The following is a 13782-nucleotide window of genomic DNA, read 5'->3' as shown; positions in this document are numbered from 1 at the left end:
AAAATTAACTTCTAAGGGGCTTTTAAAAACCCTGACATCAAGTTTTCCAATACTTCAGCGAGTCTCAGGTCACAATTTCCATTTCCAGATGGCAGGACAATTTTTGAAGGACCAGCTTATACTTTAAAATCTATGTCTGTGCACACACACACACACACACACATGCACATACATACACACACCTGAACATATACAAAGACAATTTTCTGAAGCACCATTTCACATCTGCCATCAGGAAAAATAATGAACAAATTCATCTTCTCATTATAAGTCTACTATGAAGGGTAATAATGTAACATACAATGCCATATTTTAAATATAAATATCAGTAAGTGAAAATACTGACAGAGCTTAAGACTCTGCTCAGAAATATTTAAAAAGTAAGGCTCAAATAATCGTGTAGATTCCAAACACTATTTACTGAGCAGTCCCTAATGATTAAACAAATATAAAAGAAATTATTTCAGGATCAAATGAACAGAATGAAGAGAGAATACTGAAACAAAATTTAATTGATGAAACAACAATCTTTAACTGAACACAAGCGAAACTCCACAATACAACTGCTTTACCCTTATGACCTGATGTAAAATGCAAGCGCAAAATGGAGAATGTCTATGTACTTTGCTTTTTAGATTGCTATTTTTAAGGCTAAGTAAGGAAGACCTTTGTGTTCTAGGGTCTTGGCACATTAAAAGATAAAATGGCTCTCTAATGTGAAGAAAAGACATTAAATTCAGATAACTGATGGATTGTTATAATTAAGAAGGAAGCCTCTACCTAAACCAGACCTTGGGAGTAAAGGCTGATTAAACAATTCATTTACCTGCTAACTGCTTGACTTTAACCATGGGCATTCATTCCATATTAATTCAACACCTGCCATGAGTAAGAAACTGTTCTAGATGTGGATATCGGCCAAGCATTTGGTGATGTGCCATTGCATTGCATCAAAGTGTCTGGATTTTTGGAGAGCAATTCAACTATCTCAAGTACCTATTTTACAAATGATCAACAATCAAGTTTAAAATCTGGGTTCTTTCCTACTACTCAGCACATGCCAAAAGGATCTCCTCCAACTTACAGCTGATTAGTATTTAGGGAATATAAGATTCCAAATCAAACTTGAAAATCTAACTCCGTTCAGAAAATTTAAAAAGCACACCGTGCAGTTAAAAATGAAAAGATAATTTGTTTTTGACAACCCATGATTCGCATCATTTCTGACGTGACTTCCCTACATTCAGAAGGTAACTGGAAATTGATCATACAAACACAGATACACACACACACGATCTCCCTCTCCATGTGCATTACGTGTGCACACGCACACAAACATATCTGTAGTCTCAGCCGATATATGGACATTTAGTCTATCAAAATTCAGACAGCTGAACTGCAGTCATGACCTAAAATATGGCTTATGTTGTGGGCAGGTCTGTTTGAGGACTGCTTGGAAGAGTCGGAGGCAGAGGAGTTTGCTATGGTAAGCAAAGGTGACATTGCCGAGCCATCCGGAAGAGCTGTAGCTATTTCTGGAAACAAAGATGTCATGTTAAAGTTGGACAAGTGAGAGTTGGTCATGTGCATTGGCGGCATATCAGGGAGCAGAGGAAAACTTGGTTGACCAAAACCAACAGGCCTGGGAGGAGACAGAATTGATCCAAATCGGTTATTTAGGCTTCCACTGTTGACTTTCTCAGTGCTAGGATTTGAGAACATCTGATTGGAAAAATACGGGATCGAAATATCATTGGACAGTGTAGGATGAGCAGGAGAGTACGGGGGATAGAAAGAGGGTAGAGTATTCTGGGGATCTACAGGGATGAGAGCTGGCGTTCGAGTGGCACTAGGCTGAGTTACCTGTGGAATGAAAGAAGTATTAGCATTTATTGGTGGATTCATGCCACCCTCAGGAATAAAAGGAAAACCGAAATTTTGTGATAGTGTATGCTGGTCAGGTGCCGAATTATCGTTAGGTATTTGTGGGCTATCGGGCATGAAACGAACAATACTTCCTCTCTTCTCTGTAGTGGGCTGCTGGCGTCCAAGAATCATACTGCCACTAGTAGACAGAGGAAGATGGGGAAGACTCGGATCAAAGACATTACTGTGTCTTTGGTTTCCAGAACGATTCCTTTCAGGCTGACGGATTTTGGAACCACTGCTGTCTTGCAAGAGATGCCTTGATCGCTGGGGAACTGAAGAGTTAGTTGGACGTACAGGAGGCCCTTGCTCAGCATTTCCGTGAGACACAGACGGATGGGGCAGAGCTGGCCTTGCAACCCCATGCATGTTGGTTGTGACTGGAGGGTTCATGTGGCCCTTGGTCCCATGACTGTCAGTTATCCTCATGGGATTGGACTTCTGCACAGAAACATTGGGACTTGTGTTTCGACCTTGAATATCTCCTGAAGAAGAAGAACTGGAGAAAGGAATATTCAAGGTGCTGTTCCTGGTGTTAATTGCACCTAGGGACATGTCACAGCTTTCCCTGTTCTGACTCTCGCTCTCTCTTCTAATATGTACACTTTCATGAGCTGGGGGACAATTATATTCAATGGCAGAGGATGGACCACACTGTGTGTTCCTCTGATGTTCCGAGAGTGGTCTCTGTGTTCCAAGGACCTGATCACCAAGGTGAGGGGCAAGTAAACTCTGCATGAAACTCTGGTGGCATGTGTTTTCACTGTCCCTTGGTGGGATGGCATTTCCTGCTGGGATACTCTGAACCGGTGGATAAGGTAATCTCTTTTGGCGGTCGATTGGTGGTGGACCAGGGTTTTGACTGATTCGAAAAGCCTGGGACTGCATAGTCCTCAGGGATGATACAGGGTTACCTATTTCATTATTTCTTGAGGACTGTACTTCAAAATTACTCGGGGGCTGTTGACTAGCTCCACTTGGTTTAAACGTCTGACAGTCAGAAAGGCGGATCTCCGGGGCAATGGGATGGTCCACGCGACCCTGCATATTGTGAAGGGCCAAGCTCTTATTCCTGGGAACATCAAGATAGCTTCTCATTTCAAGCTGATCTGAAACTCTGGAACCCTGAATTGATATGCCCATTCTCTGCTCGGAATTAGAAGACGTCTTTCCAATGAGTGCCTCAGCAGAATAACTTGAAACCCTATTTCTCTCTGGCCTGTGTGGAGCACAGGTCATGTCTGAAGGTCTCGTCACAATACTTGGCTGGGAAACCATTTGCTGCTCCATGCCTCTTGATGTCAGAAGCCTCTGCATTGGGTTATGCCCAGATACGTGTTCCGAAGAAACCCCTGAACCTTGCTGCCTGCTCCCAACATCCGGCTGCTGGTGCAGAAGATCTTGACTGAGATGGTTCTGGGGATGGTTATGGTGGTTCCGGCTGGCCGAAGGGTTTTCACAACTCTTCTCCGGCTGCGAACTTCCGAAGTGCTGCTGCATCTGTTGCTGCATCTGCTGATGGTGGGGGTGTGGCTGACCGCTCTTGGGCCGAGGCTGATCAGTTCCAGGGTGCTTTGGTTGCAAGGCAAGCTGAGAGGCCTGAGTGCCCTGAACAAGATTCCGCTTTTTCTGCATCTGAACTTCCTGTTGTAGAGTCCTCTGTTGGTGGACGTTATGGGGCTGAGAGTGGACAGAGCTCTCTGCGTGAGGTATGTGATGCTGCAGCTGATACAGGTGATGCCTCTCTCGCGCTGCTTGCTGCTGCTGCTGCTGCTGCTGCTGCTTTAGGTAGAGGTGGTTACTGTGCAGGTGGGACACCCCCTGGGCCGGAACATGCTGCTGCAGGGCCTGGAGATGTTGACTGGCCTGGGTCTGCTGCTGCTCAGCAACCGAATTCTGAGAGCTGCACTGCACTTCCGTTTGTCTCAATGCGGGGGCCACAAAATTGTTACTAGGTGGGAACAGTCGGGTGAGGCCGTCCCCATGTGCTGGGTTGCTGATGGGCACCACAGAGTTCGCAGAGTTGGGAGGGAGCTGACTGACCATCATCTGAGCCTGATCAGAAATGCTGTCTGGAGTTCGGCTCATCAGGGACATTGCCTCAAGCCTCAGCGGGGCTGGCTGGCAATGCTTCTGACGTTTAGCCGAAGACAATACAAGGTCATCTTGGACAGCACGCTTAGCAGAGTCTTTGCGGCTTTCCTGGCTTGGCTTTAAGAGGGGCTCTTGGATCTGTGGATTTGCTATGGTGCCAGTTATGGTGCTGAGCTGTTCCTGGGTATATTCGGTCATCAGAGCTGGTCCGGGAGGCTGACCGGTGTAGGAGCTAGATGCCACCGTGAGATTAACCGTTGCAGGAACAGTTGTTTGCTCTGAAGTTTGGGGCAAACCAGCACAGCTGACCAGAGGATGGCTGATGCTGCTCTGGTGGATAAGATTATTCACGCTCAAACTGGTGATGCTTGGTGACTGAGAGGTTGAAACCTGTAAAGAGGCACTGGATGTTTTCATTCCCACAGAACAACTTGGTTTCCCAAGGGGCCGATCCACTGTGGCTTCAATCGAATCCTGAGAAGTAAATTCATTTGGTGTTGCTTCTGCCTGTCCTGCGCCACCCTCTTTAGATACCTGTGTTTTGAAAGGCTGGTCCCCCTCTAGAGGCGATGCTTCGGCAGGCTTCGAAGTGACGTCCCTCATGTCAGCCTGGCTGCCAGCTCTTCCCTTCTCAAGGCTGTCCTGGTCAAAAATAGCTCTTGCCGCAAGAGCGACGATGTCAGTTTGCTCTACAAAGGTACAGCTGTCACACGTGTTGGTCGTTGTACTGCTGCTGACATCCTCTCTAGTCGTTTCAGGAAGCATGGACGCCACTGAGAAACTACGGCTGCTACCAGAGCTGGTTGACATGGGAGAGTCCGCCTGTCTGCTGACCAGCAAGGAGCCACTGATGACCTCCGGATCAGGGACGCACGAGTGAGGCGGCCCCGGGTCTCTATCGTCACTGCTCATCAGTAAGAGCTCCTGTTTGGGATGTAAATCGACACCTGCATCAACCAATTTAGAGTTTTCTGAAGAAAAGTCAGGATGGTCCACTTGGACTGAAAGAGAGAGTTTCTGAGGGTCCTTCTCTTTCTCGAGACCAGAAAGCAGTGCAGTCAAACCCGGCCCCTTTAAGAGACCTGTGGCTTGCAACGTATCAGGTGAATCTTGCTCTACCCCGCAAGGTTCCTCAATGACCTCTACCTCAGAGACACAGTCCGTACCGGCAGTGCTGGCGGTAGACGACAGACCCGAAACCTGAGAAACCAAAACGTGGGGATCATTCGGAGGCGGAATCGACGCGTGAGCTGAAGCGCAGGATTTGGCAGCATCTGACAGCGCCAAACTAGTTGCTGGCTTATCCTGAGGGGCCTCGCGTTGCAAGATGGGGGCAGAATCTTTGGATTGTGCTGGGGCCATGACAAAATGTTCACTCGGTACAGATTCTTGGGAGGGAGAGCTAGTCTCTTCTGCTGACTTAGATTCGGGTAGAGATTCAGATACCACTGACTCAGAATTCAGAACGTCCACAGAATGTGCACCAGAAACACTTACACTGTTTGCCTGGGACCCGGCGACAGACGGTAACCCAACAGGGAGGCTTTCCAGCAGTCCGTCATTATTACATGATGGTTCCGCTGTGGCGTCAGCGCTGGCGCAGTCAAACTTGCCCACGTCTCTGACTGCATTCAGGGGGCACGCCGACTTGTTAGCTGCTAAGTGTTTCTTGGCACCTGGCTTCTTATTCAACCTTTTCGACTTCACATTAGGTAAACAAGCTACGGCGTTCACGGAGGGAGTAGTTCCTAGACTGTAAGCACTGGGTAGTGTGGCCGAATTATCAGTTGTCACAGGAGATGCCACAGTTGTTGTTAATGAAACATTGTTAACTGGGGTGGTCTGACTATTTGCAGCAGTCGGAGGATTGGCAGGCTGGCTAATAGACAACTGTACACAGCTTTGCCCAGCCATCTGCGATATGCTTTGATTGAGGCTGGCCAAAGCTCCAAACGTATTCAGGGCAACGTTGGTATTTGGATCTTCGCTGGTGGTGGGTTGGATAATTTGCATAGGGGTTTGATTTGTAGTTCCTGATGAGGACATCACAGGCTGCAAAGCAAAGAGCTGTCCATTTAAAGAAATGGTTTGAGGCTGCTGTTGGTTTGACATGGTAACAGAAAAAGTTTGTGTTGAACTAGATGTTGCTAAAGATGAAGGTCTTGGTAAAATATGGACAAGATGCTTTCCTCCAAAAGTCTGTGGGGTTGAAACAGTCTGCACTGAATTATTAGACCCTATTAGAGCACTGGCTCCATTGACAGGGAGTCGAACAGAACCAGGAGGTGGAGCAGAGAGGAGCGGCAAGGGGTTCTGACTAGTTGCCTGTATGATCACTATCTGTTGACCCACAGTTTGGTTGGGAACCTCTGCTCTCATCACCGCTGGGCAAGGGGTCGTGCTGGGGGGCTGGAGAATGATAACGTTTTGATTACCTGGAGCTGTGTTAACAGCCGACCCAACGGGCTGAGCCATCTGAATAACCTGCATTGCTGAATTCAAAGGAAGGATATTTTTTGGAGGCTGAGATTTAACTTGTGGTTGGGCAATCAGCGGCTGCATAGGTAAAGACGGGCAAGAAGGCAAGGTTACAACCACTTGCTCAACTGCCTGCCCATCTGCTGGAAAGGAATTACTCAAGTTAACACCTGTAGCGACGGGTCTCCCATGGTTGGCTGTGGTAGGGCTGGGACCAGACTCATTTACTACTGGAGTCACAGCAGAAGACGGTGTCTGGCTCAAGGGTTGAATAGTGTTTCCCGCCAGTTGCAGAGTAGTCCATGTTGTCTGTGTGTTTCCAGCGGAGGAGATTCGGGTAAGGCTATTCATGTTTTTTAAATCTGAAGCGCTAACACTTGAAGAAGGCAAAGAACAAGAAAGTGTCCAACTACTATCCAAAGGGCTTGCAGAGAGAGTGCTTACGGGAGCGGCGGTCTTCCCTCCTCCGGGGGCAGAGGGGGCCACCACTGCAGTAACAGCTGCAGAGTCTGCGCCCTTGCTAATGCTCACTGGACAGGAATCACCTGCAGACCTGGGGGGCTGGGAGCAGACTGTGGTGGTAACTGAAACAACGAAGGTGGTTTGAAAATCATTTCTGAAATCCTGTATGCTCAGGCAGGACTTACTTCCATGGTGTACTTTCGCAGCAGTTGCCAAGGAAGCGGTGGGGATGCTTGTGGCACAAGGGACTGTTTTCCTCACTAATTTGGGGCTCTCTTGCCCATTCCTATTTTCAGGAGAATTCTGATCATTCAGACATGTGTGCAAGGGACGATGTTGGTGGGCTTCAGGCCCAATGGGAACAGCGATCAGTGAGCCACTGGTGGCACCAAGCACACTCGATTCACTTTCAGAGGTGGAAAGCTCGAGAATGTTTTGAGCAGAAATGGTAGCAGGAAGACAAAGAGGAACAGGCTGGCTGGCCAATGCAGAAACTGTGGTTTGATGCCATGGCTTGTTTTCAGGAGGGTAAACTCCAGAAATAGACACAGGAGTCACCAGATTGCAAGCCCTCTGTACCGGTGCCACGTTGGCGGTCTGCTTTTGTAAATTATGACCAACATTAAAGGTTATCCCCTGAACAGCTGTTCCCTGGCTATTTCCACCAGGCTGACTCCCATTAGAATAAACAATGATATTTTTTTGAACCTGATCGCTGGGAATAACAACAGAGACCTTTGAGTTTTTAAGATTTCCTTTCCAGTGGATTGTGGGGTCATCATATAGGCATATGTCATTTGCTTTCAGTAATTCGATATATCGGCCATTTTCTTTTTGAATTTCTTCCAGTTGTTTACGTAGCTTTTTAATTTCTTCAGCTACAATATTAAAAATAAAAATGAAACAATTACCTGTTAATGCCAGTATTTACAGTAACTTAAGAAAAAGCTGTGTGCTAACTACTCAGTTCTAATTCTAGTCTTTCTAAATAGCTCAACTGAGAATGTTCAGTTCTCTTCTAAAGCAAATTCTTTCTCCTTTTTACAGTGGTATGTCAAGCCTCTATTCTATCCTTTTTAAAAAATGTATCGTTGACGGTCAATGACCCAAAGGTCCAAAATTACTCACAATGTAGAAATCTCAAAATTCCCAATTCAAAAATTCCCAATAGGGCAGCTCCAAAGGCAAAAGGAGGAAAGATATACTGTTATCATGGTAACGTGCCAGGAAAACAGCACTGAGTATCAATATGATAGGCTGTAACAGCAAACATTATTTGTGGTAGTAGTGGGTAGTCCCCTTTATAAATGGCTTTAGACTCCTATTTCATTCGGAAACAACAGAGCCCAAGTGAACGCGTGAAAGTAAAGTAGTAGAGTACCGACGAGAGCATCAATAATGGAACTTGAATTTTCCTTGGGAGCGCCAAGATACATACACTGCTGTCACACCCCACTCTTTCTTTCCAAAGGGGAAGAACTTCCCCCACAGATCCTATGACTGGGGCAGCCTTGGCTGCTGTTGTTTATGCTCTGTGACCCCACACATCCCACCTGTCTTGCCACTCTCCCTCCACCAAGGGCGGCCAATCTTCAAAGCCAGTGCCCTCTGAGGGGGCCTGAAATAAAAAGTTCTGTTATGATGAGGATGAGTTGAGACTAGCAGATTATTCTTCTCAGACTTTTAAACTAAGAGACACAGAAGAAAGATGCCAGTGTGCCATGAACATCAGAAATAACTGGACAATTATTATGGACCCAATAATAATGATGACTGTTCTCACTTACTACACACTTACTATAAGCACTTTTCATTCATCGTCTCATTTAACAACAATAATAACAATGACCACAGCAATGGGTAACATTTACTATATGCCAGCTTGACTCTAAGTACTGTACCTGCATTATCTCTTTTAATCCTCATAACAACCATGAGATGGGAACTACCTATTGTCATCAATATTTTGAGATATGAGAAACAGACTCAGGGTAATCACATAAATTTGTCTAAAAATCAACCACATACATGCTAGGATTATCTTCATTTTAAGAAAAGGAAACTGAGACTGGGAGAGGTGAAGTAATAAGCACAGGTACTGATTGCGTCAGTGAAGAGGAGACTCAGCCCAGGTGGGCCTGACTCCCAGGGCCACCGCTCAGACCACAGCGCAGCCTGTCATGTGGGCAGTGAGCATGTGGGGAAGCTGCTGGGGGAAGAAAAGAGAAAAGAGCAGAGGCACCAAAAAGAATCAAAGAAAGGCTGGTGACTTAAGCTACCTCAAGCCAGGGCCCACCTGCTCAGTGTTTCCTGAGCCCCAGGCAACTTGTATTCTTCGAACAGGCTCCCTTTTCCCTGAGGTAGCTTGACTGCCTCAGCCTCTAGGCTGTGAAACCAAAGGAGCTCTCCTGAGAAAAGTCCACATAGCATTCTGGCCTTGACACCCCTTCTGTGGAGTGCCTCAGAACGGTTACCAAGTAAGTATTATGACAAGGCCTGAGTTGTAAAAGACAGCTGACGTGGGGAGGCGGGAGGGTAAGTGGACATCTAACTTAAAGTAAGCAATGAGAATTCAGAAGGCTGGCCTTCCGGATATACAATGAACACAGCCCAACGCTGCCCCCACCTCAGCAAATTCTACCTTTATTCTTCTCCTTTTAAGGTGACCTACTGAATTGTCACAGGAAATTCTTTCTCTGCTCTAATCAGAGCCATAAATAAAGGACAATTCAAACTGCCTACTGCTCTGAGCTTTACACTTGCTTGGGATATTTTTCTTTTCAGCTGTTATAAAAAACTGAAAATTTTTTAACAATGTGATTATCTAAAAAATAATGACTAATAAAAATCAAATTCCATTAAATGATCAGGCAGTCTGAAACACACATTACATGCAATATAAACAATTATGAATGGAATGTTTTGACCTTTTGAGTTAATTCACAGCTAAGTCTTGGCCCCGGGAGTATCTTTATTTTATTTTTAAGTTACACTGAGCAGGACTCTCCCCTATGTCCCCTAGCTGGAAGATCCAAGTGGAATAAAAGAGATCCACCATTATTTGTCTCATGAGTTAAGCAAACACAAAGTACACAGAAGAGTCCAAAATCAAAATTCTGTATGCCTGAAAGATTAGAGTTGTTCAAGGAGCGGGTGGGTAGGTAAACTACGATGAATTTATTTTACAACACTATTCTCTCAGACCCACTGAAGATACAATCTTAACAATGTTTCTGGTCAAAAAAAGCCTTCTGTATCCACTATAAGTTGCCCTGTGACACAAAGACCTGAACACTGAACAAAAAGAATCTTCAAATCTTTACCTTGTTCATTGTTTCCTCCATTAAGCAGGAGTTCATCATTTTGCCTTTTCAATTCTGTTATATATTTAAAGGCTTGGTCCAGGATCATATTCTTGCTCTGCCAAAGAGAATTAACCATTTAAAAGTTTCACTGAAGAGTAAGAACTTGCCAAAAGAAACTTAGAGCTTTGGTTTTATCACATATATGTGATATGCATCTTTTCAAAATTAAACAAGCACCATATTCAAATGCTTCTACTGTTCATTTTTCATTTACTAAGTATTTATTGCACATCTACTATGTGTCAGGTTCTGTTCTAAGCACTGGAGATATAATAAACAAAACAGACAAAATTCCTGACATGCAGGAATATACAAGTTTTATATATATATTTATACACACACACACACACACACACACACACACACATATATATATATTTATATATTTATATAAAATCAGGTAGTGCTAAGTGCTATGAAGAAAAAATAAAGCAGGGTAAAGAGGAGGCCAGAGATGGCAGAGGTCACTCTGTCCTACGGACTGAATGTTTATGAACCCCTGTAACTCATGTTGAACCCCTGATCCCTGATATGATGGTATCTGTAGGTGGGCCTTTGGGAGGTAGTTAGGTCATGAGGGTAGATCCTTCATGAATGAGATCAGTGCCCTTAGAAGAAAAGATATGAGAGAGGTGATCGTGTTCTTTGTCATGCGAGGACATAGCCAGGAAAAGAACTTACACCAGGAACTGATGTATGCTTACACTTTGCAGCCTCCAGAACTGTGAGAAGTAAATATCTGTTGTTTAAACCACCCAGGCTATGTTATTTTTCTTATAAGAGCCCAAACTAAGATACTGTACTATAATCTATTTTGCATGGATAGGCTGGAGAAGGCCTCTCGTTAGACAAAGCAAAAACCTGAAGGAAGTACCAGGAAGTATGCCCCATGGATACCTGGAGGAAAAGGCTCCAGGTATTAGGATCAACAAGGACAAAGGCCCCCAAGCAGGGCTGTGTTCACACACTGGAGGAATCATGGTGAAGTGAGAGGAACTAGAGTGAAGTATATAGGGGAAGAATGGTAGGAGGAAGAGGCCAGAGAGGGCTTTCAAGGCCATGTGAAGATTTTAGACTTCTTTACTCTATGAACAATTATTAAAAATAAAACATAATAAATGACATTCCTTTTGGTTTTAGTTCTCTAGACCTTATTCCAGAGGCAACTGCCATAAAGTTACTTGTATATCCTTCCAGAAACATTCTATGCTAATACAGGGATTTTTTATCTATCCAAAAAAAAAAAACCAAACCAAACCAAAACAACAACACAGAACAGATAAACAGTATGCTACATTGTTCTTTTTTATTTAAAAATATATCTTGGAGGGGTACCTGGGTGTCTCAGTGGGTTAAAGCCTCTGCCTTCGGCTCAGGTCATGATCCCAGTGTCCTGGGATCGAGCCCCGCATCGGGCTCTCTGCTCAGTGGGGAGCCTGCTTCCCCCTCTCTCTCTGCCTGCCTCTCTGCCTACTTGTGATCTCTGTCAAATAAATAAATAAAATTTTTTAAAGAAAAATAAAAATATATCTTGGAGATATTTCCATGTAGAGTTTAGATATCTATGTTATACTTTCTAAAGGCTGAATTTATTTTATTTTTGAGTCCATTACTGACAACTATTTAATCTGCATAAGAGGCATTTTGTTTTTTTATTATTCAGCTATTAAAAATGTTGCAGTGAATGTTTAATTTCTATTCCAGTATGTATATTATTAAATATCCCCAGTACTTTCTCAGATAACACTTTTCAGGTGGAATTAGTGATTCAGGGCTTTGGTTCACAAAGTTACAATTCTGGGCTTCTTAGATTGAGTCCCAACAGAGACCCAATATAATCTAGGAAATATTTTACTCTAGAGAGAAAAGATAAATATTATCCTTTCTTAAAGCAAGAGTTGAGACAAAGGCAAAACATGATAATGCCCATCTACTTGCCTCTCTACTGCAGACAGGGCTGAGGACATGTAGCAACAGTGAAGAAAATCTTAATCTACTTGGCTTCTGGGAGCCAAATACTGACTTCCATTGCACATTCTAGGACAGCAAGGAAGTTGAATGACTATAGTTTCCTTTCAGAGAAACTTGTAGGAATGAAAACCAAGAGCAGGAAAATAAGATATTACTGGGCAAACACCAAAATTTCCTGAGAAACTCCTGTACATTGACATATGGAGGAAGGAAAACAATCAGAAGACAGTTCCTGCCCTTAAATTTGCTATCATGTTAAGGAAACTCAAAGTACATTAAACACACACACACACACACACACAAATGAAAAAACACACGTATGCAAGACTAAGTTCAACCCTGTAGAAGAGAATGAAAAGAAAGTGAAGCGTAAGACCTTGCCAAGGGAGATGGCGTTGAGAAGCAAGGAAATTGATCTGGCCCTCTGAAAGCCTGGAGAGGTACAGGCCGGACCGGGAAGCTCCAGCTACCACAAAAGGTGGGGTAAGGTATGGGGTTAAACTGAAGAGACTGGTGGAAAGACTCTTCTTACGCAGTAATAAAAACCCCCTCTCTCCCACAGACACATCCTCCGCAGCTGGATGACTTCCCCTTCCTGTACCGATGCAGGAGACAAGTTCTGTAAAATCTGAACTAGAGAATTTTGGCCTCAGAGATGGTTGGCACAGAAGTGGACAAGATGAGGCAACTCAATGAAGACAGGAGGGTAAAGTAAAATTCTGCCTCCTAAAGCATGAGACTCTCCAGCACCCTTTCCCCAACCAGCTCCCAGAATATGGCAACCAGCATTATACTCCTCTTCCCACCCTTCCCACTCCTAGACAAGGTGCTGAAGGATTCTTCTCTGGAAAATAAAAGTTAATAGCTAGTCCCAAAAGTAAACAAGCTACCAATACTGATATTTTTTAGTGCCACAAAAACAATAATACTAGATTACCATGTAATCACTCAACAGTTAGGGCACCAAAAGTCAAGCCTATTCAATCAGCTTTTTAATGCCTCATTCTCAAATATGAGAAAACAGCTAAGTATCACTAAAATTTAAAGAAAGTCCCCAAAATGAAAGACAAAACAACAAAACAAAGGGGAAAAAAAGAAAATTAGAAGAAACAAAAACAAGAAAAAAATTTTTAAAAACCTATGTAACATTCTCAGAGATGACATAATGTTGTATTCATGAACCAAACATACAATATGAAAAAAAAACAAAGAGAATAAGAAAAAGACTCTTGAAAGTATTAAATTAAAATTAAAAGTATGAGAGCTGAAATTTAAAAACAGAAGAGTTGGAAAAGACCAGTTGAGACTGAAGAACGGCAGAAGGTTCCAGAAGTAAAGTCTCAAAGGAAAAGAGAAAACAGAAATTATGTGATACACTTGACTATGCAGTAACCCTAAAGAGACTGTTGAAAGTGTGGAAAGAATTAAAGAGAGGTACAGAGAGAGGTGCCTAGGAGGCTCAGTTAGTAGAGCATGGGACCCTTGA

The 13782-nt window shown here is 43.9% G+C and overlaps 1 protein-coding gene across 2 annotated transcripts in view; it reads right to left on the bottom strand.

Moving 5' to 3' along the window:
• Positions 1-394: 394 nt before the first annotated feature.
• Positions 395-13782, bottom strand: part of LOC111151130 (upstream transcription factor family member 3) — a 52866-nt gene continuing 39478 nt past the window's right edge. For both annotated transcript variants that reach the window (XM_022508920.1, XM_022508928.1), the window contains exons 6-7: positions 10284-10380; positions 395-7838 (exon numbers count right to left, since the gene is read on the bottom strand). In XM_022508920.1, the coding sequence (XP_022364628.1) occupies positions 1384-7838; positions 10284-10380 (6552 nt within the window). In that variant the 3' untranslated portion in view covers positions 395-1383. The remainder of the gene's footprint in view (positions 7839-10283; positions 10381-13782) is intronic.

Source organism: Enhydra lutris, unplaced genomic scaffold (genome assembly GCF_002288905.1).
Source record: "Enhydra lutris kenyoni isolate GAN:26980312 unplaced genomic scaffold, ASM228890v2 scaffoldscaffold2, whole genome shotgun sequence".
Taxonomy (NCBI): Eukaryota; Metazoa; Chordata; class Mammalia; order Carnivora; family Mustelidae; genus Enhydra; species Enhydra lutris.
The sequence above is the reverse complement of the archived record's forward strand: the minus strand, read 5'-3'. Positions and strand labels throughout refer to the sequence as shown.